General features: G+C 49.6%; 1 protein-coding gene across 1 annotated transcript; it reads left to right on the forward strand.

Annotated features, from left to right (window-relative positions):
• The first annotated feature begins 639 nt into the window (after positions 1-639).
• Positions 640-22,325, forward strand: kcnh5b (potassium voltage-gated channel, subfamily H (eag-related), member 5b). The gene is made up of 13 exons (XM_068751647.1): positions 640-724; positions 1,903-2,026; positions 2,975-3,081; positions 3,798-3,926; positions 5,053-5,168; positions 6,569-6,961; positions 10,707-10,864; positions 11,404-11,675; positions 17,234-17,433; positions 18,361-18,420; positions 18,645-18,837; positions 19,145-19,341; positions 21,261-22,325. The coding sequence occupies exons 1-13, from the start codon at positions 652-654 to the stop codon at positions 22,323-22,325; spliced, it is 3,087 nt and encodes a 1,028-aa protein (XP_068607748.1). The 5' UTR covers positions 640-651.
• Positions 22,326-23,153: the final 828 nt, after the last annotated feature.

The raw sequence follows: 23,153 nt of genomic DNA on the forward strand, positions 1-23,153 counted from the left end.
TACTGTGAAGGACAAAAACAGGCAGATCAGTATCGTTAAGAGGTGCAGCAAGATGGGGGGGGGGGGGGTGTCTGTCAACTTCAAGGAGCTCTCTGTCCTGTACAGAGCCAGGGTAAAAAAGAAAGCACAAGCACAGCGGGTGAGTCGGGTGAGCCGACTCACCCGCTGTCCTCTGAATACAGGCTGCTGCCTTACGGTCGTCGGTACATGGTACCAAAGTGCAGGACAAACAGATTGAAAAAGTCATTTCTTCCTGCATCCATTGGTTTTATCAACAGCCTTTTATGACCAGCTTTTATTCCACTTTTTATGTTTTGTTGTGTGTTGGCTGAATTGTGGCGCGTCTCTGCTGGCTGTGAAGCAAATTGCCTCTCACGGGGATAATAACGTTTTCTAAGTCTAAGTCTAAGTCACGTATGCAGAGAAGCAGAGAGAAGAAAATGCCGTGTCCTGGCTCTGCGCTCTGCGCTCTGGCAGCGGGACGCAGCGCCGCGCTGCGGCTCTCAGACTCAGTGCACCCCGAGCAGCCAGAGCGTGCGGTTACAATGAGCTTCTCCGCCGGTCCGACCGATAGCCAGCATCGGTACGGAGCTCCGAGCAGCAGACACACCGGACCAGCAGACCGGAGCATCTCCGCGCTCCCGCAGCAGGATGCCCGGGGGAAAGAGAGGGCTGGTGGCGCCGCAGAACACTTTCCTGGAGAACGTCGTCCGGCGCTCGAGTGGTGAGTCCGGAGCGAGGGTCCGGCTCGGATACAGCGTTCTTTACGTGCCAGCTGAGGTTCGGAGGACGGTGTCATTTGTTTTACAGTATCGGACTCGATCCCCTCCGGTAACTTAGGTTAAACCGGTCAAAGTTCCCGTTCCACCGGGAGAAGCGGGTCGTTTGTCTCCGGCTGCTCCCAGGGAGCTGCGGTTTACGCACCGAATCGTCCACCCGCCTGTCCGGCGACGTCATTTACCTCGCCAGGTGATGCGATGTCACGTGATGACGAAACACGACGCTCACCTGCCTCATTTCGTTCCGTGTTTCCACTTTGTCAGCATGCGCGCGGACTTGGCACGGCGTGATCAAAGCGCGCACACTTCCGGGTAATTGATTACTTTCCCGTCTTCCCAGAAAGGTCTGGATGGGCTTTATATGAAGTCCTCAAAATACCAGCAGGAAATAGTTCCTGATCAGTGAACCAATCAGAGGAGAGAGAGGATGTGATTCTTTGTGTGTGGGGCAGCTATTTATATTTCACTATACTCATAAATATTCGTTATCTCCTTCTAATAAATAAGAGAGTTGTTTACGTCAACACGCATATAAGGAAGGATCAAAGATCCTTTAACAGCGGCACTTTGCATCTTTCTTCTGCATATCTAAAGATCCGTCTGCTTTTAAACTCGCCTCCAATGCAATCTGGAAATCCAGCAAAAAGACAGTAAAAGGTTAATAGTGGAGTTAAGAAGTCATGAATATTCAAATAAGTTGTTTGTTGGCATGAAAGAGGGATCAGGAAGGGCGAGAGGACTTTAATCATTAAAAGGAAAGCAGAACTTCACCCCGGGAAGGTTCTCCCGAAGCCTCACCGATCGGACGTCCCGTCTTTTTCTTTCTTTCCCAGTTGTTTGGTCACTCGGAGATGAAGTGAAGGAATTCTATCGGGAACGGCGCAGGTTAGCGTTGAGATGCCAGCGACCTACTTGGGATGGATTTTTTCCCACGCTTATCTATTTGAGCTCGCTTGAAAGGACGGAAGCTGTTTTAAGTCAAACATCGGGGTTGTCACCATGATTTTTAAGTGAAAATAATTTAATTTAATAATTCAATTTAAGGCAGAATGGTGATCAGTTCAACGGCCTCCCATAACTTGTGTGTGCTCATGTTTAACGCTCTGTGCTCTCCACCAACCAGAGACCAGCTTCCTCCTGGGGAACGCCCAGATCGTGGAGTGGCCCGTCGTTTACAGCAATGACGGATTCTGCAAGCTGTCTGGATTCCACCGGGCTGAGGTCATGCAGAAGAGCAGCACGTGCAGGTAACACGCTGGAATGCGTCCCAACGGAGCTACGGACGTCTTGCTTTGTGTCCTCCATGAAGCGTAACCCCTAGCAACCAACGCGTTTATCCAGCCGCTGCTCACGAGCAGCCTCGAGTAAAACCGTGTCCTTCTCAAAGCCTACAAGTCGTCCGGCAGAAATCTCCCAATGTGACTTTTGCTTTTCCTCCCGTCCCATCCATTATTTAAGGACAGGATTGAGGAGACGCTCTTTGTCCCTTCCTGATCATTAAAGCGGCCTCTCTGAAGAGCTGTTTATGTGATGCTAGCTTTATTTATGTTGTACGATGAACGCGTGGAGCGCAGCGGAGTAAAATGAAATGCAGCAGCCTCCTCTAAAGGAGACAAAGAGGAGGCGACACGGCACTTTGAAATGAATCCAATTCAGAGATGCCGGGGAGTTCTTCCCAGTCCGTCTCCAGGAGGGCGTCCTGCCAACTCCGAAGGATGACTCCTCTCCTCGGGCAGCTTTCCATTCGGGAATGACGGCCTCCGTTCATCACCGTCGTCTGATGGTCTGCACGCGACCCCCTGCGGTGTTCGCACGATGGCGAGCACATTAAAGACGCTCGTGTTTGCAAACTGAAACGCTGCTGGATATTTAACTCCGTTATGTTTCTGCACCGCTGGCTTCAACGGTCCTTGCAGACGCCGTGGCTTTGATTGTTTGCATTCTCCAATCAGGCTAATTATCTTAGCACAGATTAAAGTACCCTCGGCCCTCTAAAGGAACGTTCTTTCACCGGGAGGAAGATTTACGCGTCCGCTGAGTGGATGTTCACTAAAAACCAAGCCTTAGATTTAATGGGTGCTCTCCAGCACGCCGCCAGGTTGACGAGGCCGTCGTCATATCCGATGCGGGAAGCTCACCGGCTGCATTCGGTATTGATCGCTGCCATTTTCTCACGCTGCCTGTTTCCTTTCCAGTTTTATGTATGGCGAGCTGACGGACACGAGGACCATCGACAAAGTCAGGCAGACGTTCGACAACTACGAGTCCAACTGCTTCGAGATTCTGCTGTACAGGAAGAACAGTGAGTCTCACTCCATTGGCTGGATGTAGCTGAGGAGGGGGGGGGGGGGGGGTGATCTTCATGCACGTCTTATGATGAACTTAGGTCAAGGTCGTTATTGAAAATGAGAAATAGTTCTCGATTACCTTACCTGGTTAAATAAAGGTAAAAAAAAAGGTGGAACAGTCTTTTGTCCGGGGCGACGGAGCAGCCGTTGAGGAGCAGAAGGATGTTGATTAAAGTTGTTCCAAAGGTTCCCGTCCTCTGTAAGAACCGCGGCACGACGGGAGGCGCCGGAGATCCAGGCAAAGAGAGCGAAACGGTGAAAAAGTGACACGATCAATTTTGAAATGACTCGAATGTGCTGAAATCCACCAGCGCTCTTCTCGAGGCTGGACGTAAATGAGAAGGAACGACTCGTATCCACAGTCGGCACGCCGGAACGCCGCGTGCAGCTTTGTTCAGTGGGAGTCCGACGGGCCGAGGTTCTGCAGGAAGACGCAGGCGATCCTTTTAACACATCCTGCACTGCGAGGACTTTAGATCGGATCTATGAGTGTGATGAGAAATCGGCTGTCCGTTTTAATTTTGGATATTTGAGCTGTGATGATCGATTGATGAATTCTGTGCACGGACTATCATCAGATCCCACGCTTGGCTAGTTTGGGGTTTCTCGCTGACCTAGTTGTGTCCGCTTGTGGATTAGGATGCCTCTATGGTCTGTGATTTCTCCACAGGAAGTCCAGTGTGGTTCTACATGCAAGTGGCCCCCATCAGGAACGAGAACGATAAAGTGGTTCTGTTCCTTTGCACGTTTAAGGACATCACCCTCTTCAAGCAGCCCATTGAAGATGAAGCCACTAAAGGTGAGCGTTCTTCTGGGGGAGGTCATTTCTAGTTTATAGAAGACCTCTGTGACCTCCAACGGTTTGTGGCTCTGCCTTGTTGGGACAGATAACGCAGCGGTCTCCAACCTGTGTCCTTGCCTCTTCCTCCTCCTCCTCCTCCTGGTGTTCTACATGAGGTCCAAGGCTGTCATTTTCTAATTACTCGAGTGTCACAAAGACAAATTCCTCCATTTCCCTTCCGGTTGCGGGTTTGCAGGAACACATCGGCTTTCTTTCCGTGCCGAGGGCTCGCCATTATCATCCAGCACAGTGCTGCTCTATAATGCATGCACACTGTATGGTGAATTGTGCAGCCATATCTATTGAATGGGAAGAGAAGGAAAAGCTCTTCACGTAAACGGAGAGTCCACACCGGGAAACTGTGCCGTTAAAATCCCTGCAGGCGAAGTTCTGATTGGATGCTTGCACATGGGACTGTAAAGTTAAGAAATAATGTGTCATTATTAAGAATTAGAAATCTCAGCAGCCAATCATGCTGTCGGTACCAATTATTAATTTATAACATGAACCTTTTATGCTAATAGATGCACGGAGATTGTATTGCTGCTTAAAGCCAAATGCAGCAGGTCCATCAAACATTCCTCAGCTCTCAGATCAGTTTGAAAGTAAGACAATAATCAGACAAACGCTGAAAGAGGCGGCGATGATGTCCCAATCTTGTCCTTGTTCCAGAGAGGACGTCCTGCTCTGGGCCGGTGGTGTGAGCCCATCATCGAGACGGGGAGGACGGGGAATTGTTTTTTATTTCCCATTTTTAATTCTATTCCCACTATTGTGACGCACTTCTGGAAGTTTTGTTCCATTTCATCCGTCTCATCCCGGTCTGTGAATTCTCCGTCTGAATCCGTGCAACCGGAACATCGAAGAAGTCCAAAAGGTTCCGTCTGTATTCGTATGTCTTTAAAGCACTTACCTGAAGTGGGAATATTTTGTTCCTCCAGTTTGTCCCTGGAGTCGTAATGAATAGGGGAGCTACGCTAACGGCGGCAGCCTGAGGCTAACTGGGGGGGGGGGGTTGTGTTTATCATGAAGTCTGCTGTTTAGGACGACTCTAACGCGAGCTGTCTTTGCTCTCTCCTTCCAGGCTGGACCAAGTTTGCGCGGCTGACACGGGCGCTAACGAACAACCGCAACACGCTGCAGCAGCTAGCGCCCATAGGCAAACATGAATGTGGCCATAAGCAGTCCAGACTGGCGGAGGTGAGTTCACGCTCATGCAGAAGGACAGGCGTGTCTGAACATAGGGCGGAGCCTGGCTTGTAGCTAGCTGTAGGCTACATTGCATTGACAGCATACAGTTTGTGTTTTTGACCGCAGAGTTAGACATTCCCACATCGCCACAGGCAACGAGCCGCTTGTTCCGATTGACCGGTCGTTGTTCCGCAGTGTTTTAATCCCACCTTTTCAGTAGCGGATTGCCGAGCTAAAGGTCTCAGCAGAGGTTTAGTGGAAGACTGGACCAAAAATGACATGAATCTATTTAATAATTCAGACATAAAATAAGCATTTACGCTAAACCAAAGTGCTCGGCTCGCTTGAAACGAGGCTGCAGGTAACTTCGTGTCTGATTTGAGGGAATTGGCGCTGCTGCCGGAATGCCAGGACGAGCCCACCTCGGCTCAAACGCTCCAAATATGCTTCTCCAGCATGCTCCACGCACTTAACATTATTTCTGCACAAATAAATCCTCGTGTAAAGCATTCAGCGCCACATTCCAACCACTTACCGGTGCTGAGTTAACGGAACAGAGGGATGTGGCAGGTGAGCACGCTGTTCTTTTCCTCGCACAATTAATGCCTCGATGCGCCCCGTCCCACCTCGGCGTCCCTTGAGTCCTAGTTGTTTGACACAACGCGGAGTGCTTTCTCTTCCCGGGAACCCGGCGCTCCTGTGGAACCATTAATATTTCAGAGGGCGAGGCGCTGGGGGCTCTCTGAATTATTGTGAAAATGTAGAAAATGGATTACGCGGTGGGAAGAAGACGCCTCGTGTCTTACGTCACGACCCGACTGTTTTATTCATGAGGAGAACGGTCTCTAATCAGAACCTGTTTGGGTTTAAACCGGCCCCCGCGAATGAGGTGGGAAGAGGCGTGGGGGAGGTTTTGGCAGGAGCGGTAAATCCAGGGTGGCTGAAAGGTGATGAGGGAGGGCGGACAGAAAGAAAGGGAGGCAGAGGGAAAGAGGGAAGCAGTGCATCCAGTCAGGAAGCAGGGAATCCTGAATGGGAATTCAATCATTTTATGCCCGGTGTCAAACAGAGGAGAATTATTTTATAAATATATTAAAGCACAAACAAAACTACAAGTCCTATTTTCGATCCAGAATTTAAAGTGATTAAATGTCCCCCCAGCCAAATGAGAGAAAAGCTGAAGAACATTTTATGAACATTAGCTGAATATAACTTAGACACATTGCTTGTAACACTTTCTAATAAAGAGAATTACGTCTCCGGGTGTGGACGGTGGCGCTGGTGTGGATCCCGGTTTGAGGAAATGCAATCCGTGTCGGTCACGACGGTTACCAGGACGATGGAGCTGTAGAAGAACTTTAAAGGAAAAATGGCGGAAGGGAAAGGGTTAACGTCCACCATGTCTGCAGGTCTTGCAGCTCAACTCTGACATCCTGCCACAGTATAAGCAGGAGGCCCCCAAGACGCCCCCCCACATCATCCTACACTACTGCACCTTCAAGACCACCTGGGACTGGGTCATCCTCGTCCTCACCTTCTACACGGCCATCATGGTGCCGTACAACGTCTCCTTCAAGACCAAGCAGAACAACATCGTCTGGCTGGTGCTGGACAGCGTCGTGGACGTCATCTTCCTGGTGGACATCGTCCTCAATTTCCACACCACGTTCGTGGGGCCCGGCGGGGAGGTGGTCTCCGACCCAAAACTCATCCGCATGAACTACCTGAAGACGTGGTTCGTCATCGACCTGCTGTCCTGTCTGCCCTATGACATCATCAACGCCTTCGAGAACGTGGACGAGGTAGGGTCCTCAAGCCGCCCAATCCCTTATTGTGGATTCATGTAAACATCAGGATTGTCTGTCTCTCGACTCTATCGTGGTGACCATCTCGTCGTCTAGCGCCACCATCTGATCAGAATTCCATTCAGTTTTTCACTTTAATGCAACGAATGATAAAGCTGTTTTGATGCTAATTAGCAACAGCCGGTGCTGCTGGTTCTGTCCGGGCCTCATGGAGCCGGGCCAGCTGAAGGCGGCTTCCAAAGTTCATGCCGATACATCGGATATGAGGCATTCCAACAGGAATCTGTAGTTCTCCATAGTTCTCTGTTCTTTGGTTTGCGATTCCGCTGGACGGAGTTCCTCGTCTTCCTCTTTTACCCGGCAGCAGGGAGGGGGTAGACGGGTTGAGATGAAATCGATGACGAGTAAATTCCCAGCTGCTATTGAGGACACGGTCGCTGGCGGCGAGGACAGTGTGTGGGTGGTGGATTGTGGGCAGCATAGCATTCCTGCGTGTCCGTCTCGCGTGGCAGCAGCAGGTAGGAAGTATTTATAGTTGTATTTGAATGCCGTCCAGGAGCATCAACAAAAACACAACTAATTACAGGGAGAAGTTCCAACCGCAGCTCGGAGTCTTTTCTTTCTGATTAGCGCTTCGATTAATGAGCGTCGAAGCGAGACAGCTTCAAAGTGCTCGTTAGCCCGAATCATTTTAAAGCAGCTTTTCATCGTTTTTCTTTCATCATCGCTTTAGTTTAGTTTAGTATTTAATTTCATGAGTTTCTCTGTGAAGGCTTCCGTCGATCCTCTCGGAACAAGAACCTCTTTAATTAAATCCGACGTCCCCTTTGTCACCGACACCTTGTCTGGTGGCGAGTGAAGGCGGCCAATGGGATCGGATTTAAAGCCGTCACCAATCAGACATGGAAGATGAGCCGCTGTAAGCGTCCTCTGTCTCTGGGGTTAACGTTGTCCTGCTGTGCTGACAGTAGTGGACTCCCAGTTTACTTGATTATCTCGCCTTTAGAGCGCCACAAGCTTCTTCTTTAATGGTATTAAACGCCGTCATCGGGCGTCCACTGGGAGCTGCGTAGACGTAAACCGGCCCGTATGGAAATGAAAGCCACAACAATTGTTGGATTGTGGCTAAACATGATGTAACACCTCCACAGGGAGTCGTCTGGATTTGTGTGGCGGTGTTGATCCACCACCACCCACTCGAGTGTCTTAAAGCCACTTGTTGTCGCGTTAGCGCCCAGCAGGCCAATGGCAGCCAGCGGCGTCCCTCAGCAGGCGCCGCGGAGGCTCGGAAAGGTCAAATCCAGGCTGACCTTACAGCGGGGCGTGGGTGTTGCCTCTGCCACAGCTGATGGGCCCGGGGGGAGGGGCTTTTCACGCTGAAAAGAAGTGGAAACAAGACTCCGCCAACATGGCCGAGCTACAGCGATGAAAATAAGCCGTTAAAACGACCGCCACGAAGTCGGGCAACTTAAATAAGACATGCGTATTGTTTTATCCTTCTATAGGTGGACCAGATGTGTGAATTCATCTCTCGGGGCGTTTCCCAGCAGCCATTATGAAAGTTGAATCTCTCCCGCTGCTCGTGTGGTTGAACAAATAACGTCTGCTGCTAATGTGATTTGCCTAATTCTGCTAATCGCCGTGGATAATTTGTGTGTTTATGTCAGAAAAAGATCCTCCGAAGCTTTTAAAGCAAAAAAGTGTTAGTGAAATATGAAAACCGATATTTATGAGTCCCCCTCCCTTTGAGATGATTGTAGCGTTTAAAAACACAAACTGCACTTTTAATATTTTATCATTTGCTGCTCGGGAAGCGTTCTTCTTCTGCTCCTCTTGTTGTGGAGTGGCAACAAAAAAAAGCTGAGACTCTTTGAATATTTAATGCTCGCCAGATTGAGCGCTGGAAAACACGTTAAGCTCCCGGTGCTGTCAGGAAAACGCGCCAGTGTGTCGCCCGCTTTGAGAATAATGAGGCAAAGAGCCTCTCGGTGGACGAGTCATCGCCGTCCACCGGCATCCTCCAGTCACCGGGCTGCGCTGCGATAAACCGGTGCTTCTAGACATTATTTTCTGCTCGTCCGTTACCCTTAGCTGCCGGTCTTTTCATCTGTCCTGTGGCCACTTAATTTAAAGGCAGTTACATGCCAGCTCAGAGCCTTCCGGGTCCCAGGGGGAGGCCTTTGAAGATGTGATAGGCGGCGATGGCCGGCTAGCGGTGGCTGGGTTTGTGAGATCAGAGGAGAAACTGGCAGCAGGGGTCTGGGATGGAGGTGGAGCCAGTTAGAACCCAGACTGGTCCTCACCTGGCCCAGCCCGCATAGCTATGCAGGTATGTAAATACCGGGACCAGAACAGGAATGTCGCAATAAGAGGCATTAAGGGCTCCACGCTGTTTGCCCCATGCTGTGCGTGGACGCTGTGTGTTTGTTTGTTCCCGAGACGCTTCATGACTCTTCATGCGTGGCTGAATTTGTTTGTGACGTCTTTCTCATGGACTCTTGGTAAGAACCAAGGCATAAGCTGTCATAAAGGTGTCATAAAGGTGTTGTAGCACCTGGTGCTGCGGAGAGCCGCACCCAGCAATAGAACCGTCCTCGTACTGTTATTCCCTGTCGTCAAACCCGGGCCGTGTTGAGTCGGCTTGTTTTCCATTCGGAGGAGGCAGAATGTTGACTTCCTGTCATCCGATCCATACGTCCCTCCCGATCGGTGGCGCCTGGTGTGCAAGCAGCCTGACGAAAAGAAGAAATGTGGTATTTAATTCAAAGTCTTCACTTCTGCAGCCGACATGTCTGATGGGACGGCGTATGTAAATGTGTGTACGAACACGCGTGAATCACGCATGGAGTGTCAGTCAAAAGTTAGACCAATGAGAACGGGTCCGAACTTTCGTCTCGCCAAACAAAGACAAACAGAATTAGGTCTTAGAAACACGTTTACAATAAAATATTTCTCAGTGTCACCCGGTGATGAGTTGTAAAGCCTGACGGCCGGGGGGGAGGGGCACAGTGTCGTGGTTCTGTTAATGCTGGAGGCCGTTCCGCTAACTGTTCAGCTGAGGTGTGCTAAAAAAAAGTCCTGAATGTACGCTGGCTTCGTTAGTTCTCCGTTGGGATGCTTCGGGAACGTTCTTGGAATGGCTTCTTTCGGCTTTCGGTGGGAGGAGGTTGGTTTAAACTCCCAGCATGAAAGTAGCTCCTTGTTGCCTCTGCTTTGGAGAGAACGCTGCTGCTCCCCTCCAAGCTTAGCGCTGCGCAACACTGACAAAATGCCATTTCAAAAATCATTTTAACAAATGTTTTTACGTGCTCTCGATTTGTTCCCACTCAGCCGTAATGTTCTCCACTCCATGACGGAAATAACATGAAATCATTGCATCTGGCGTTGATGTGAGCGTCTCGACAACGTCTTGTTTATTTCCATTAGAAGCATCTTAAACTGACACGTTACAGTTTGTCTTCCATTTCTTTTCATGTCTGCAGCTGAAAGCAATTAAAACGGTGTTATCCAGGTTCGTGATGCAACGAGGCGATGACGAGGCGACGGGGAATTATTGTTGCCTAACTTTTAACAATAAATAGTTGTGAATGAAATAAATGTAACAATTAGCTAAGCCAATGACAATGAAATGAAAAGCACCTCATGAAAACAGTACGGGGGGGGGGGGTAAATGTTAACTTAATCTTATTAATCTCGCCTGAAACGACCCTCCCTCCTGCCCCCCCCCCCCCCCCCCCCCCAGGGCATCAGCAGTCTGTTCAGCTCTCTGAAGGTCATCCGCCTGCTGCGTCTGGGACGGGTGGCCAGGAAGCTGGACCACTACCTGGAATACGGTGCGGCGGTCCTGGTCCTGCTGGTCTGCGTGTTCGGACTGGTGGCCCACTGGCTCGCTTGCATCTGGTAAGGACTCTTGGTTTTCACGGCGTTGTCCCGTGCTTTGACGCCACGCCACGTCAAACATCACACGGAGAAACCACACAGCTGATAAGAAACGTTTTCTGTGCTAATTTAATCAATGAATGACTTAATTGACGATGGACAAAGTGATGCCTAAAACAGGATCAATGATCAGCTGGTGTAGCTAATGCAACTCGTCACATTCTTGTTTGTGATGTGTTATTTTACTCTGATCAGCAGCCTTTACTTTATTATAAGGTCGTTACTGCTGAAATATATTTTGAGTTCAGTCGTTATTAACTTTTAAAAGTGTTAAAATTACCGTAGACGTTATTTTAAATGGTCTTTACACACAAACGTCATTGTCTGCGAATGATGACATCATCATGATGTCATTCAGAAAGACTTAAAAAACGATCGTAAATAAAATGATAAAGTTTAATTGATAAGGAGGAACCTTTGCTTCCAACAACGGGAAATAATTGATCTCTCTATTAGATTCTTGACGTCGGGCCCGCTATGACTATTACCCCACTCAACAGGTACAGCATAGGAGACTACGAGGTCATTGATGAGGTCACCAACACCATCAAGCAGGACAGCTGGCTCTACCAACTGGCTATCAGCATCGGCTCGCCTTACCACTACAATGCCAGCGGCTCTGGCCAATGGGAGGGCGGCCCCGGCAAGGACTCTCTGTACATCACCTCCTTGTATTTCACCATGACCAGCCTCACGACCATCGGCTTCGGAAACATCGCTCCATCCACGGACGGGGAGAAGATCTTCTCGGTCGCCATGATGATGGTGGGATGTAAGTAAGAGATGCATTGAGTCCAGTCACTGGTGGTGGCGGTGGCTGATGACTCCGCTCGGACCAGAGGCTCTCCCAGGGCTCACGTTTTTAACGAAATACAATTGAAAGCAGTTCAAAACGTTTTGAGTTATCTTGCAAACAAACAAACAAACGGCACCGACCACAATAGCCCCTCTCACTCCCGTTAGCGGAGGTAATCATGTTTTTAAATTCTCAGGATGATCCTCGTAAACATCAGACTAAAATAAATCGTTCAGATCCGTGCAAAATGATTCCTGACTGACTTTTAAATGATCCGTTATGGATCCGGTTCGGTTCCCTTAAGGTGCTTTTGGGTTTGCAGATATTACGGAAGTGATTCTGTTATGTCTCGAGTGTAAATGGTTATGCAGGTAAATATTCTCCTCACTGGCACATCTCATATACTTTAAATAGTTTAATAGTTTAGTACGTAGTACTTGTGTAAAGACAGTAAAAACGATAATGTTGAACCCAACCAAAACGGAGGATGATGTGAGGACGTTTCCACTCTTACCTGCATATCTTATCATATTCTAACCCTTCGGTGGACTCGGAGGTAGGCGGTGCATAAATAATGTATGTGTTCTTTGCCATCGGACTGTTTTTGCCTTTGGCAGGTGCCGAACCTGCAGCCAGACTTCCCTTGTCTGGTGTCTTGCAGTTATTTTGTCCTGCTGACAGAATGTATTTTTGCCTCTGGGTCAGAAACCGCTCCGCCATTATTCTACGTATTTTGCACGCCTTAACGTTTCATCTCGTCGTGTAAATAAGGCGAATGCGTGCGAGTCATCTGCTTGAATCCAGCCACTTTATTTCTTGTTATTTTCCCTTCATTAAACCCAGAATCCGTTCATAGTAACTGGGGAAAACGGCATGGGAATTACAGTTGTGTTCCTGCTTGTATTATTTCCAGATTCATGCAGAACCTTTCAGAAGCTCATCAAGTTGTCATGAGTTGTTCATATTGAATATCCCACTGTGTGAGTCGCTCACTCTGTACACACAGTACCAGCTTAGGAGGTTGGTGGATGCACCTCCACCATCGTTCTCCTGCAGGAAGTCCTCCCTTAACGTGTTTGGCAGGAAACCTGCAGTGTTCCCCATGTGCAGACTTCCAAGCCACTTTCTGATGTTGCCAGGACCGCTCACGATTCTGCCTGCGGAGGGCGTTGTGATTCGAAAAAGCACAGTGAAGCTTTCTTTCAATATGAGAGCAGTGATTCTAAAATAGCCGAGTGTCGTTTTGGAACAACGGCGTTTTTTGAGTCTTTGTCTGCGTCGGATCTGCTTCTGCTGGGGAGTTTGGTACTGGGCCAAGCCTGGGCTCTTCTCCATATTGTTTGTTTCTGGCAGCCGGACAGTGAGCAGCCTTAGCTTGGTAGTAAAGAATCCAGAGACACGACGTGTCACGTCTGTCTGGCTGCGACTGATGGCCTTCCTGGCGTGGCAGACCGTTACAAAGGCTACGTGGGCGATTTCCTGATCCAAGCGGCCGAGCGCCGATAGCGGGACGGGGAGACGGAGGCGCATCCATTTGTGCTTCCAGACTTTTACGAGGGCTGCAGTGCATTACAATAAAACGGTCAGCTTTACATCATCGTGACGCTGCTGCAAGGAGACAAATGTCTGGCGGGCAAACATTTAATGTTGAGGCGTAGTTTAAAATGCTTCACATGGAGATCATCCAGTTGGGTTAACAGGTAACTAAGAATTGCAGCTGCTTAGGGTTAGGGTTAGTTAGTGAAGCATTGCAGCTGGTTAGGGTTAGGTCGCAAACCATTCAAGAATCTGTTCCTGGATTCCAGAAATGTCTGCAGATCAGAGGGTTCAGCGCCTCCATCCTCAGACAAAAGACAGCAGGATTATCTGAGAGTCTCTTTAGACCCCGTCACTAAGCGGTTCCATCGTTAAACGAAATCCCCGTTGGCTGACATTTAGATTTATTGTAGAACTTGACGCCAGCATCTCGCGTCTTAACTCCTAAAGCATCCACAAAGCCTAGGAGGTCTCTTTGAAAGGCATCATTTAGGTTATTCAAAAAAGTATTTTGACAACAATGAAATGTAAAGAGGCCGAATACACTAAATTACAATCGTACAATGTGGATCGTGAAAGCCAATCTGCTCCCCTGACTGGACTTCCGACTCCGTTTCTGGGTCTGGCTGATGGAGCGCAGGATCAACAGCGGCTGCCGGAGGAAGTTTCTCCAATGTTTTCTTGTTTACCAAGGCGTTGATGGATGAATCCCGCTCCATCTAATATACTAGGGCCCAGCTTCCTGGTGAAGATATTTTCAACTCTGGCTGGTCGGAGGACTCGTGAGAAACAAAGGAGAAGCTGCTGCAGCGCTCTTTCTGTTGATGGCGAGCTCTTCCTTCATCCGCTTCATCCAGCTGACGCCTTCGACGTTCCCGCTTTCACCCTGACGAAGCTTCGGATCGATGCTTTTGGATATTCTGCTTCCTCCAATCTTTCCATCCGCCGTCACTTCCTTCATTCTTGCGTGAATTAATCACAGCCTTTTTGTTGTGACTTGCATAAACGCCAATTAGCATATCCCCGACACAAGTAAGGACCGTACAGAATAAATGCATTCATTTGTATTCCTCCTTCAGAGGCAGCATGGAATTAAGAATCCAGCTATAATACAATTACTAAAAGACTCCCCCCCCCCATCAGGCCCTCATTTTAGTAATGCAGCTAATCAGATTAAATCCTTGACCTTCTGTTTTACAGATGTAAAGCCTCTAATTCAAATTGAGCAGCAGGGTTTGTTTAATAGGAACAATTTCATATTTCTGTGACGCTGCAAAGTCGGCAGCAGAAAACCCGAAGGCGGATGGCGCCGCTGGTTCGGCATGCAGCGATGACATCCGTCGCCATGGGAGATTCCTGCATCAACAGGTGAAACCGTAGCCAATAACCTGAATTCACATGAATTAGAATTTAGCATCAGGATTTTTCCATTTGGTGAATAATCTGGTTTTCCTTAGATGTAGATGCTTCAGGTCAGAGCCATTTTGGTGCCCTAGGCGAGATTATGACTTTGCGCCCCCCCCCCATACACGGAAAACATTATATATATAAACTAGAAAACGACAATCAGAGATTGCAGACCCCGCCTCCAATAGACTATTGGATCTTGTGAGACAGTAAACAGGGCTTCCGGATCAGAGGGGCCAAACCTGCTCTAGCTTGCTGCTCCGGAACGTACTACAAGACTCCTTCTGGACTCTTTTTCCCATCATGCCATTCGTGTCCCTCCCTCTTAAAGTGGCAGTTTACAGCACAGGCACAATTCCAGATGTAAAAATAATTCTAGAATCTGGATCCAGATCCGGATCAACGCCATTCTCGGGGAGGACCAAGCCACGGACAGAACCTTGCTTGTGTAAAAATTTCAAGTCATCATTCTCGATGACTTAACATTGCAGTCAATTGAGGAGCTCCGGCTCGCAAGGAGTCATGGGAATTACCTGCGCTGGAAAGGGTTCGGCGCCGCCGGGTGGAAAGATGCGGGCAATTTAACCAGGGGAACCCGACTTGATGGCTGCGTTTCCTAAGCGGAAGAGACTTACCGGAGCAGCAGGAGAGGCAAAATGGGATGGATGAGGAGAGAAGGAATAAGTATTTATCTAACTTAAAACCCCGCCTGACGCTAAAAGCGTTCCGGCGAGGATTCTCGTGCAATTCCAAAACGGGTTTGGGTTTCACTGAGTGGATCGGAAGTCCTCCCGGACCGTCCGCCCACAGAGCCCTGAGGGGGGAGGAAAGGGAAGTGGAAATGGGAAGAAAGAAAGGATGGAGAGGGAGGGAAGCGGCTCGGAGTGTCTTTCTCCACAGAGATGTCCTGATTAGTTTGGAGAGAGAGAGAGAGAGAGGATGGCGCTGCAGGAACAAGGCTTTAGTGTGTGTGGCCTTCGTGTCGCCGACGGCAACGACGGGGAGGTGATTAGTCCACTAATCCATAACGAGTCGTCTTGATCGTTCTCCTCTTTTTGTCACTCATCCCATTCTCTCCATCTCCTCCCTTTCTCACCCCTCGCTGCCCCTCATCAACCCGACAAGGAGGTTCTGTGTTTTGATGGAGACTTTACTGCGTTGGGGATTAAAGTTCATCACACCAGAAGAAAAAAAAAAAGGTTAGGAAACTTCCAGGTGGGAACTTCATGGACTTTTGATATCGCCACTTATCAGAACATCCATGTCCTTTTCCAAGTGTGTCCACATTCCCAGGATCTTATCTTCCTTACATCTGAAATTGCTTAGGTGTGGAGTTCCCAAAGTCTTAACCTCCCAGTCTCCAGGGCTCCACGATCCTCTGCTCCCCAGATCAATATTAACCTACTTATTGAGTTTGGACCAGAACCGAAGCCAGAGGTCTCCAGCTGTCTTTTGCTGTCTCCGGCACCAGACGATGGACGAGGATCTAGTAAGTCCACTTGGTGCCTTCCTGGATTATCTTTGACATTAATGGACTCTGTGTTTGTTGTTTCCATCTTAACATCCGAGAGGATGGATCGGATCAATACTATAGTCCTCCTCACAGGATAACGAATCATCCTGTGAGGAGAGTGTCTTCTGGAACATCAGTGTTAAAACCATCTGAATGGAATGATCCGCGCTGCGAGCCGCGTTGCTGTTTGCACCAAAATGACGTCACACATTTCCATATTTATCGACAGTCATCGTCGCCCGCCCGGTGATCGTCTTCCCCGCTCTTTCCTTTATGAACCCAATCTCCAAATCATTCCCTCAATAAAAATCCCCTAAAGGAGGAAATCGCTCCGACTGTTCTTCTAATAATTTAATTTCCTCTTTTGTAAATTATGCTAAATCCAACGGTGTGGAATCGGACAGGAAGCCCGGGGATAATTGAATCTTGCAGGTACCGGGCGTGATAAACGGTCCTGCTCCGGGATGATCGCCGTGACGACCGGTCCACAGGCAGGCTGTCAGTGGAACCTCAGATCCTGCAGAACCGGGACAGTCAGGCGAACCAGGAGCTGGAAGGTCAATCAATGTCCGCTGCCCCCCCCCCCCCCCCCCTCCCCGGATACGGGACACGTGTCCAGTGTCGGCATCAAGGACTACTGTCCTCGCTGAAGGAGGTCGCCTCCGGATCACTCCTGTTAAAAATAATAGCTGCAAGAACCTGACCTGTGACGAATGTTCAGCGCTGCCAGTTCCTGCAGTTTGGTCTTTCTGGGGGGTGAAACGATGTCCTAATAAACGCACCTGGATGCGTGCTACTTCCTCTCTTACCTGAGCGTGGGCCGCTGACCCCGCCCCCAGTGCCGTACGACAGCGGCCCACCTTTTCACTGACACTCCCTCGGCGGCTAGTACGATCCGTCCCGCCTCATAAAAAGCCTCCCATTGTTTACCAGGAGGCGCCGCCCCGCCGGGAGGCTCGCCCGGCCCTCAGTGGCCTTGTTACCTCGGCGGCCCCAAAGAGGACCAGATTTGTTTGTTGGTGGAAGACATTTAAATAAAAGACATTTCAGTTTCGGCTCCGGGTCTCCTCCCTTGCAGCGCTGCTCTATGCCACCATCTTCGGAAACGTGACCACCATCTTCCAGCAGATGTACGCCAACACCAACCGCTACCACGAGATGCTCAACAACGTCAGGGACTTCCTGAAGCTCTACCAGGTTCCCAAGGGGCTGAGCGAACGCGTGATGGACTACATCGTGTCCACCTGGTCCATGTCCAAAGGCATCGACACGGAGAAGGTGAGGCTGAGCGGTCCGACGCGTCACATTCCTCCAGTAACGGAGGATGCTCAAAGGAAGCTGCTAATGTAAATTATGTTGTTTATCCCAAATGAAAAGAGATTAAAGCAAGACGTTTTCCCAGCCAGCAGGAAAAACATCTGGAACTCCAGCTTCAAGCAGCCTCGAGTTCTTTTTGCTTTCCCTCGTTCGGCATTTCTCTTCAGAATAGTGAGCCTTTGGATAAAGTATTTATAATATCAATGTTTATTTAGATATCTAACTTTTGAATACACAGAAGACAAGTTCGCCCTCGGTATAATTATTTCTCAGTCCGACTCGCAGCCAATTAGTGGAAATGTTTTCACTTCGGAATCTTCACGGTCCGCTGTTTGTCCACGTCCGAAAACAGTCCAGCGTGTCCCGAAAGCATCGGCTCGCCACAAAGGCCCCTTAAAAAAGACGATTCTGTGGTTTGATGCCACAAAAAGGCTTTTTGGGGATTTGTTAGCCTGCCTTTGGTTGGTTTATCTCACATTTAACAAGGCGGGGTCGCAGAAACGCGGTTAAAGTTGTCCTTTCTGCATGGCCGTTAATTTGAGCCGAGTTCAGAGTTCCTCCTCCGAGTTGGACGGCGATATTTCACCTCACAGTTTGGGCTTTCTGGCAAAAGAACGCGAACTCCAAGCGCAGTTCTGCAGCAGTGATGTGTGGAGGGGGCGGGGCTCCTGGCTCTTAGTTGTCTACCTGATCTCCACCTGAGCCACAGCCATCTCTATAATGACGTCCCCATCAGCGTTGACGCTCACAAATTCTTCTGTACATTTGCCTGCAGTGCCCTCTACAGCGCTGGAGAGCAATGACTCTGTGGTTTTGGTATTTGTATTTTAACGAGTTTTATTTTAATCGTTCTTCACATCTTCACCTCCTGGTGTCTTTCTCTTCCAGGTCTTATCCATCTGTCCAAAGGACATGAGGGCCGACATCTGCGTCCACCTCAACAGGAAGGTCTGTCCGTAGCGTGTCCAGCAAATAATGCTAAACTGGAAGCTTCCATGTTTGGGGCGTGACTTTATTGAACTGCTTTGTTTACATATTTGTTTGTTTGTTGTGGGAAAAGATAAACATAAAGTAGTTTGTTGGAACAGTCTCAACTAGCGCTGAATGTGTTCTGTCTTAAGTTCACTCTGAACAGCAGGTGACAAGCATCTACTGCCTGTCCTCTTCCTCAGGTGTTCAACGAACATCCTGCCTTTCGATTGGCCAGCGACGGCTGCCTGCGCTCCCTGGCCGTGGAGTTTCAGACCACCCACTGCGCCCCCGGAGACCTGATCTTCCACGCTGGCGAGAGCGTCGATACTCTGTGTTTCGTGGTGTCGGGGTCACTGGAGGTCATCCAGGACGATGAGGTCATCGCCATATTAGGTATGTCCTGGAGAGGAGAGGAGATGAGACATTAATTCATTGTTTTTGTGAGTTAAATATGTAAATGACGTTCCTTTGATCCGGATCCGACAGGAGAAGGAAGAGGACTGGGTTTCCCTGGAGGGTCGTGTGATTCAATGAAGTCAATTTTTCTTTGTCTTGCCGGCTGATTTATTTCGTTATATTTCATGTGTTTGAACCTCTTCGGTGTCGGGAAGTATTTGTGTAACGACATCCCCTCGTATCAAGGCGGTGACGGCTGATGAACCCGACGCCTTTGTCTCCATTTTCTTCTTGTCCTCCTCAGGAAAGGGCGACGTGTTTGGCGACGTCTTCTGGAAAGAGACCGCCCTGGCGCACGCATGCGCTAACGTCAGAGCGCTAACGTATTGCGATCTTCACATCATCAAACGGGAAGCGTTGCTCAAAGTGCTGGAGTTCTACACGGCCTTCGCCAACTCCTTCTCCCGGAACCTTGTCCTCACCTGCAACCTGCGCAAACGGGTACGGCGTTTGGCGTCTCCTGCACCCTTCCACGCCAGCACGATGATCTCTTTGTCTGTAGTATTGATTGGGCTGTTTATGGACACAGATAGTCCTCCAGCAGGTTTCTGAAGGCCTTGAAGGTTTCCTGAGCATCTTAGAACGCCGTAATCCGGATGGTTGAGGCTACCTGTGGTTTGTCCCGCTGCTTTTCCTCCTAATAACCATTCTGCTGTTATTCACAGCTCAACAGGTGTCTTTCTCAGCGTGCCTCACACACAATGAATTATAAATGCTACACCGCTAGCCTCATTAACGTTCCGCTAACCTTTAACAGGCGGTGTCTTTTCCCTGCTTGATGTTCATAGTTTATAGATTTATAATGTATGCGTTGCGATCTTTGGCCCGGCTTCACCTCCAGATCGCATTTTTATCACCGATTTCTTCATTCCGAAACCTTTTCATGGCCCGGAGGTGGAGAGGAGTCTTCAGATTCCACTGACTGGACTGTTCAGTTCAATTAGACGAGAGGACAGGATGCTCGTCTTGTCTCCGTCCCCGGTGAGCGTTCCGGTTTATGGTTTAGCAGAAGTTGACACTTCATCTGAGTGAAGCTTTAAAATGAGTTATAACCAGGGTTAGGGTTATCATCCCGGCCAGAGCTGCACCGATGGGCCGGCGCCTCTTTGGATCGGAAACGCTTTCTTTAAAGCGACCTATTTGTCCAGACGCTGTTTTTTTGCTGCGTGCAGCGGGATGCTAACCCGTTCGTTCTGCGATCTGTAAACACAGATCACAGATCTGCTTTCCTCGGTTAGCTCTTTTGCTCCCGTGATGCGCGACAGCTGCTCGAGTGCTGCCGCGATGAAGACAAAGAACTTTCAGCAGGCGCTCAGACGGGCCCTGAGGGACCCCGAGCGTGTCAGCGCTAATTCGCCCTGTCACTCATGAAATAATGGCCGGCCACCGATCTGCCTCCATCAGCACTTTCCTATCTCTTCCAGCTGGCTCGTGTGTCCTCACCATATTTGGTTTTATCTATTTTTTAATTCTAAAATTTGCTCTTTTATCTAAAGCATTGACTTCTTCTTACCCTCATAAGCCACTTCAGCGTTCCTTGGCTGGAGTTTCCTCGTTTCATCTTCGGCACGTTCTTCCTGCTGAGATTTAGGAAACCAAACAAGTGAAAAAGGCCTCATTATTGTGTTTGGTGGATTTTAATGCTGCGCTGGGTTTGGTGGGACAGACTCGGGGCTAAAGCCTGCAGACTGGGAGGCTGGCAGAGGACCAGCAGCTCTCTGCAGGGGAAAGTATCGGCGTGTGTGTGCGGGGGCCAGTAAAGTGTGTAACACTGAATAAGGGAATGTGAAGCACAAACCCTTTCCTCCACACAGATTGTGATTATTCAGTCCTGCTATTGTTGTTTTTGTGTGTGTGTGACAAAAACAAAGCACACACTCGTATTTAAACTCCTCCCCTCCTGTTTTACAGGACAGAACCTCATTTTATTCTCAGGTTCAGCTGAGATGACGTAAAGAATCTCTGGTGTGGATGAGTTTTATTTGTTTCTCCTGTTAGCTTTCGACGGGGAACCGGAGTATTACTTCAACTCCACGTCTTCTACACAACTTTTACTACCACTGATGAACTCCAGCTGTATTGTTGCTAGGCGACAGGGACAGGACGAGGGCGAGCCGAGAAGGGGAGCATGAGGGATGCATAAGAACCCAGAATACACCGATGGGCCCGTTGTGTGAACCTGGTCTAAAAGGGCTGAACAATCCAGGGGGAGGTGTGGGAGCACTGATGGATAATTCAGCAGAGGGCAGAGAGGATGTGACAGGCTGGCAGAGTTTTCATCCATCCATCCTCTTCCTCTCGCTCCAAAGACCAATGCAGGAGAATTATTATTGATCTTCCATTCTGTGTTTTCCCTGCAGATAATATTCCGCAAGATCAGTGAGGTGAAGAATGAGGAAGAGGAGAGGCAGCGAGCCAAGAACGAGGTTCAGATCACCATCCCCCAGGACCATCCCGTCCGGAAGCTTTTCCAGAAATTCAAGCAGCAAAAGGAACTCCGGAACCAGGAAGCTGCAGCCGCCTCTCAGCCGGACCTGCAGAAGAACCAGCTGCAGGTGGAGCACCTGCACCCCCACAGCCTCCAGCTGCAGCACACGCTGCCTCTCAAACTCCAGCTGCACAACGGGGCTCCGCCCGGCAGCGGCGTGCTAACCGTGTCGCAGGTCACGCCGATGCAGAGCTCGCTGGCCTACGGCCATCCCAGCAGCCCCCCAACCAAGCAGAACAACTGTGACATCGTGGAGCTGCAAACCGGCTCTGCTGCAGGGGCCGGCGAGCAGACCGTCAGGCTCAAGGCCGTCACCAGCCCCGCCCTGGGGAAGCAGGCCGTCAAGGCCAGCGGATGGATGCGCCTGAAAAACAACATGGCGCCGATGGAGGCGAGAAAAGACCGACTGAACAACGTCAAGGCCGTTTCCGTGGAGGTGCTTTCTCAAGAAGGTGAAGGCCAGGAAGCAGGAAGGAGGAGCGGGAACGTCGAGGAGGGCGGTGTGTCTGGTGGCATGTCCGGCGGCAATCCGCTCCGTAAGACGGACTCGTGTGACAGCGGCATCACCAAGAGCGAGCTGCGGATTGACCGGGCAGGGGAGGCGAAGACCCCGGCGTCGGTCACACCCCTCCTCCACGGCCCCGCCCCCGGAGGCGTGGCATCACCACACCCTTTTTATCCCGTTCCCGAGAAGGCCCTGCAGGCCGCGTTGCACAAGACCCGGCTGGAACTCCGGGAGGACATCCAGAATCTGGGAGGGCGTCTGGGTGCCCTGGAGAGTCAGGTAAGTGAAATCATCAAGCTGCTGTCGGACAGGAAGCCGCCACCGATGGCGCCGGCGTCCGCCGCCACACCCAAAACCAAAATACAACGTCAGGACATTTTCACCGTCTCCAGGCCTGTTTCTCCGGACTCGGAGAAGGACGATGGGCTCTGAACGGAGCTCAGCCGGCGGTGCAGACAGCGTCTCGGGCTTTGTTTTGGGCCCCCCCAGCTGTGACGGACGGCGCCACGCCTCTGGTACCCCCTCCGGTCTGTTCTGATTGTACATTCCTCGCTATGCATGTCCAGCTGGATTCTGGCCTGCCGTAGAAGCTGAGCGGACTTCTTGCCTGTATATTATGCAGTCGACTGCATGCTGATTAAATGTCAGGAGAACGGAGGTTTTATTGAGCTCCACTGTAGATATTTTTCAGTGATAATTTACTTTGTGGACATTCAGGGTTTGCAAACTGGTAGCACTACAAACGACAAATTACTAAAGGCTTCGCTGGCAAAGGGAAATGCATGGATTATTTCTAAATAGAGATGTGGATTAGGGTTTTATTTCTTTGCCTGTGACATGAAATCAAAGTTTGACTCTGCTGTCACCTTTTCTGGTATGTTTTATAATGATTATTGATTCTTGCTTATGGTAATAATTTATATTTTTGATTACAATAATGTCCATTTGACGTCTGGCAATCCCTGAGATTATTTTGCTAGGATCTGTCTATGCATCGCTCGAGTACACAGCTAGAATATTATATCTTTGTCTTAATGCCGGCCAACGAGGGACGTTCAGTTTGTTCATTCCTCTGCATGAATCGGGGATGACAGGATGCACTTTGGGAAAAGCTGAGGTGCCGAGAGGCTTCAGGGAACGGCGTTTAGTTCACGCAAAAGTCCACAAACACGTTGGGGTGCATTTACACCGAATCAAGCGCTTACAATGGAGAGACGAGGACAGAAAGTCCAACGAAAGCTTGACGGACTTGAAGTGCTT

This window comes from Brachionichthys hirsutus, chromosome 18 (genome assembly GCF_040956055.1).
Source record: "Brachionichthys hirsutus isolate HB-005 chromosome 18, CSIRO-AGI_Bhir_v1, whole genome shotgun sequence".
In the NCBI taxonomy this organism is placed as follows: Eukaryota; Metazoa; Chordata; class Actinopteri; order Lophiiformes; family Brachionichthyidae; genus Brachionichthys; species Brachionichthys hirsutus.

What these genes read in the sequence shown, in the direction of transcription:
- kcnh5b (XM_068751647.1), top strand. Translation starts at nt 652, where the DNA reads ATGCCCGGGGGAAAGAGAGGGCTGGTGGCGCCGCAGAACACTTTCCTG. An exon ending in AGCAGTCCAGACTGGCGGAG is followed by an intron (nt 5,169 to 6,568) that starts GTGAGTTCACGC and finishes CCATGTCTGCAG; the next exon opens with GTCTTGCAGCTCAACTCTGA. An exon ending in GCGTCCACCTCAACAGGAAG is followed by an intron (nt 18,421 to 18,644) that starts GTCTGTCCGTAG and finishes CCTCTTCCTCAG; the next exon opens with GTGTTCAACGAACATCCTGC.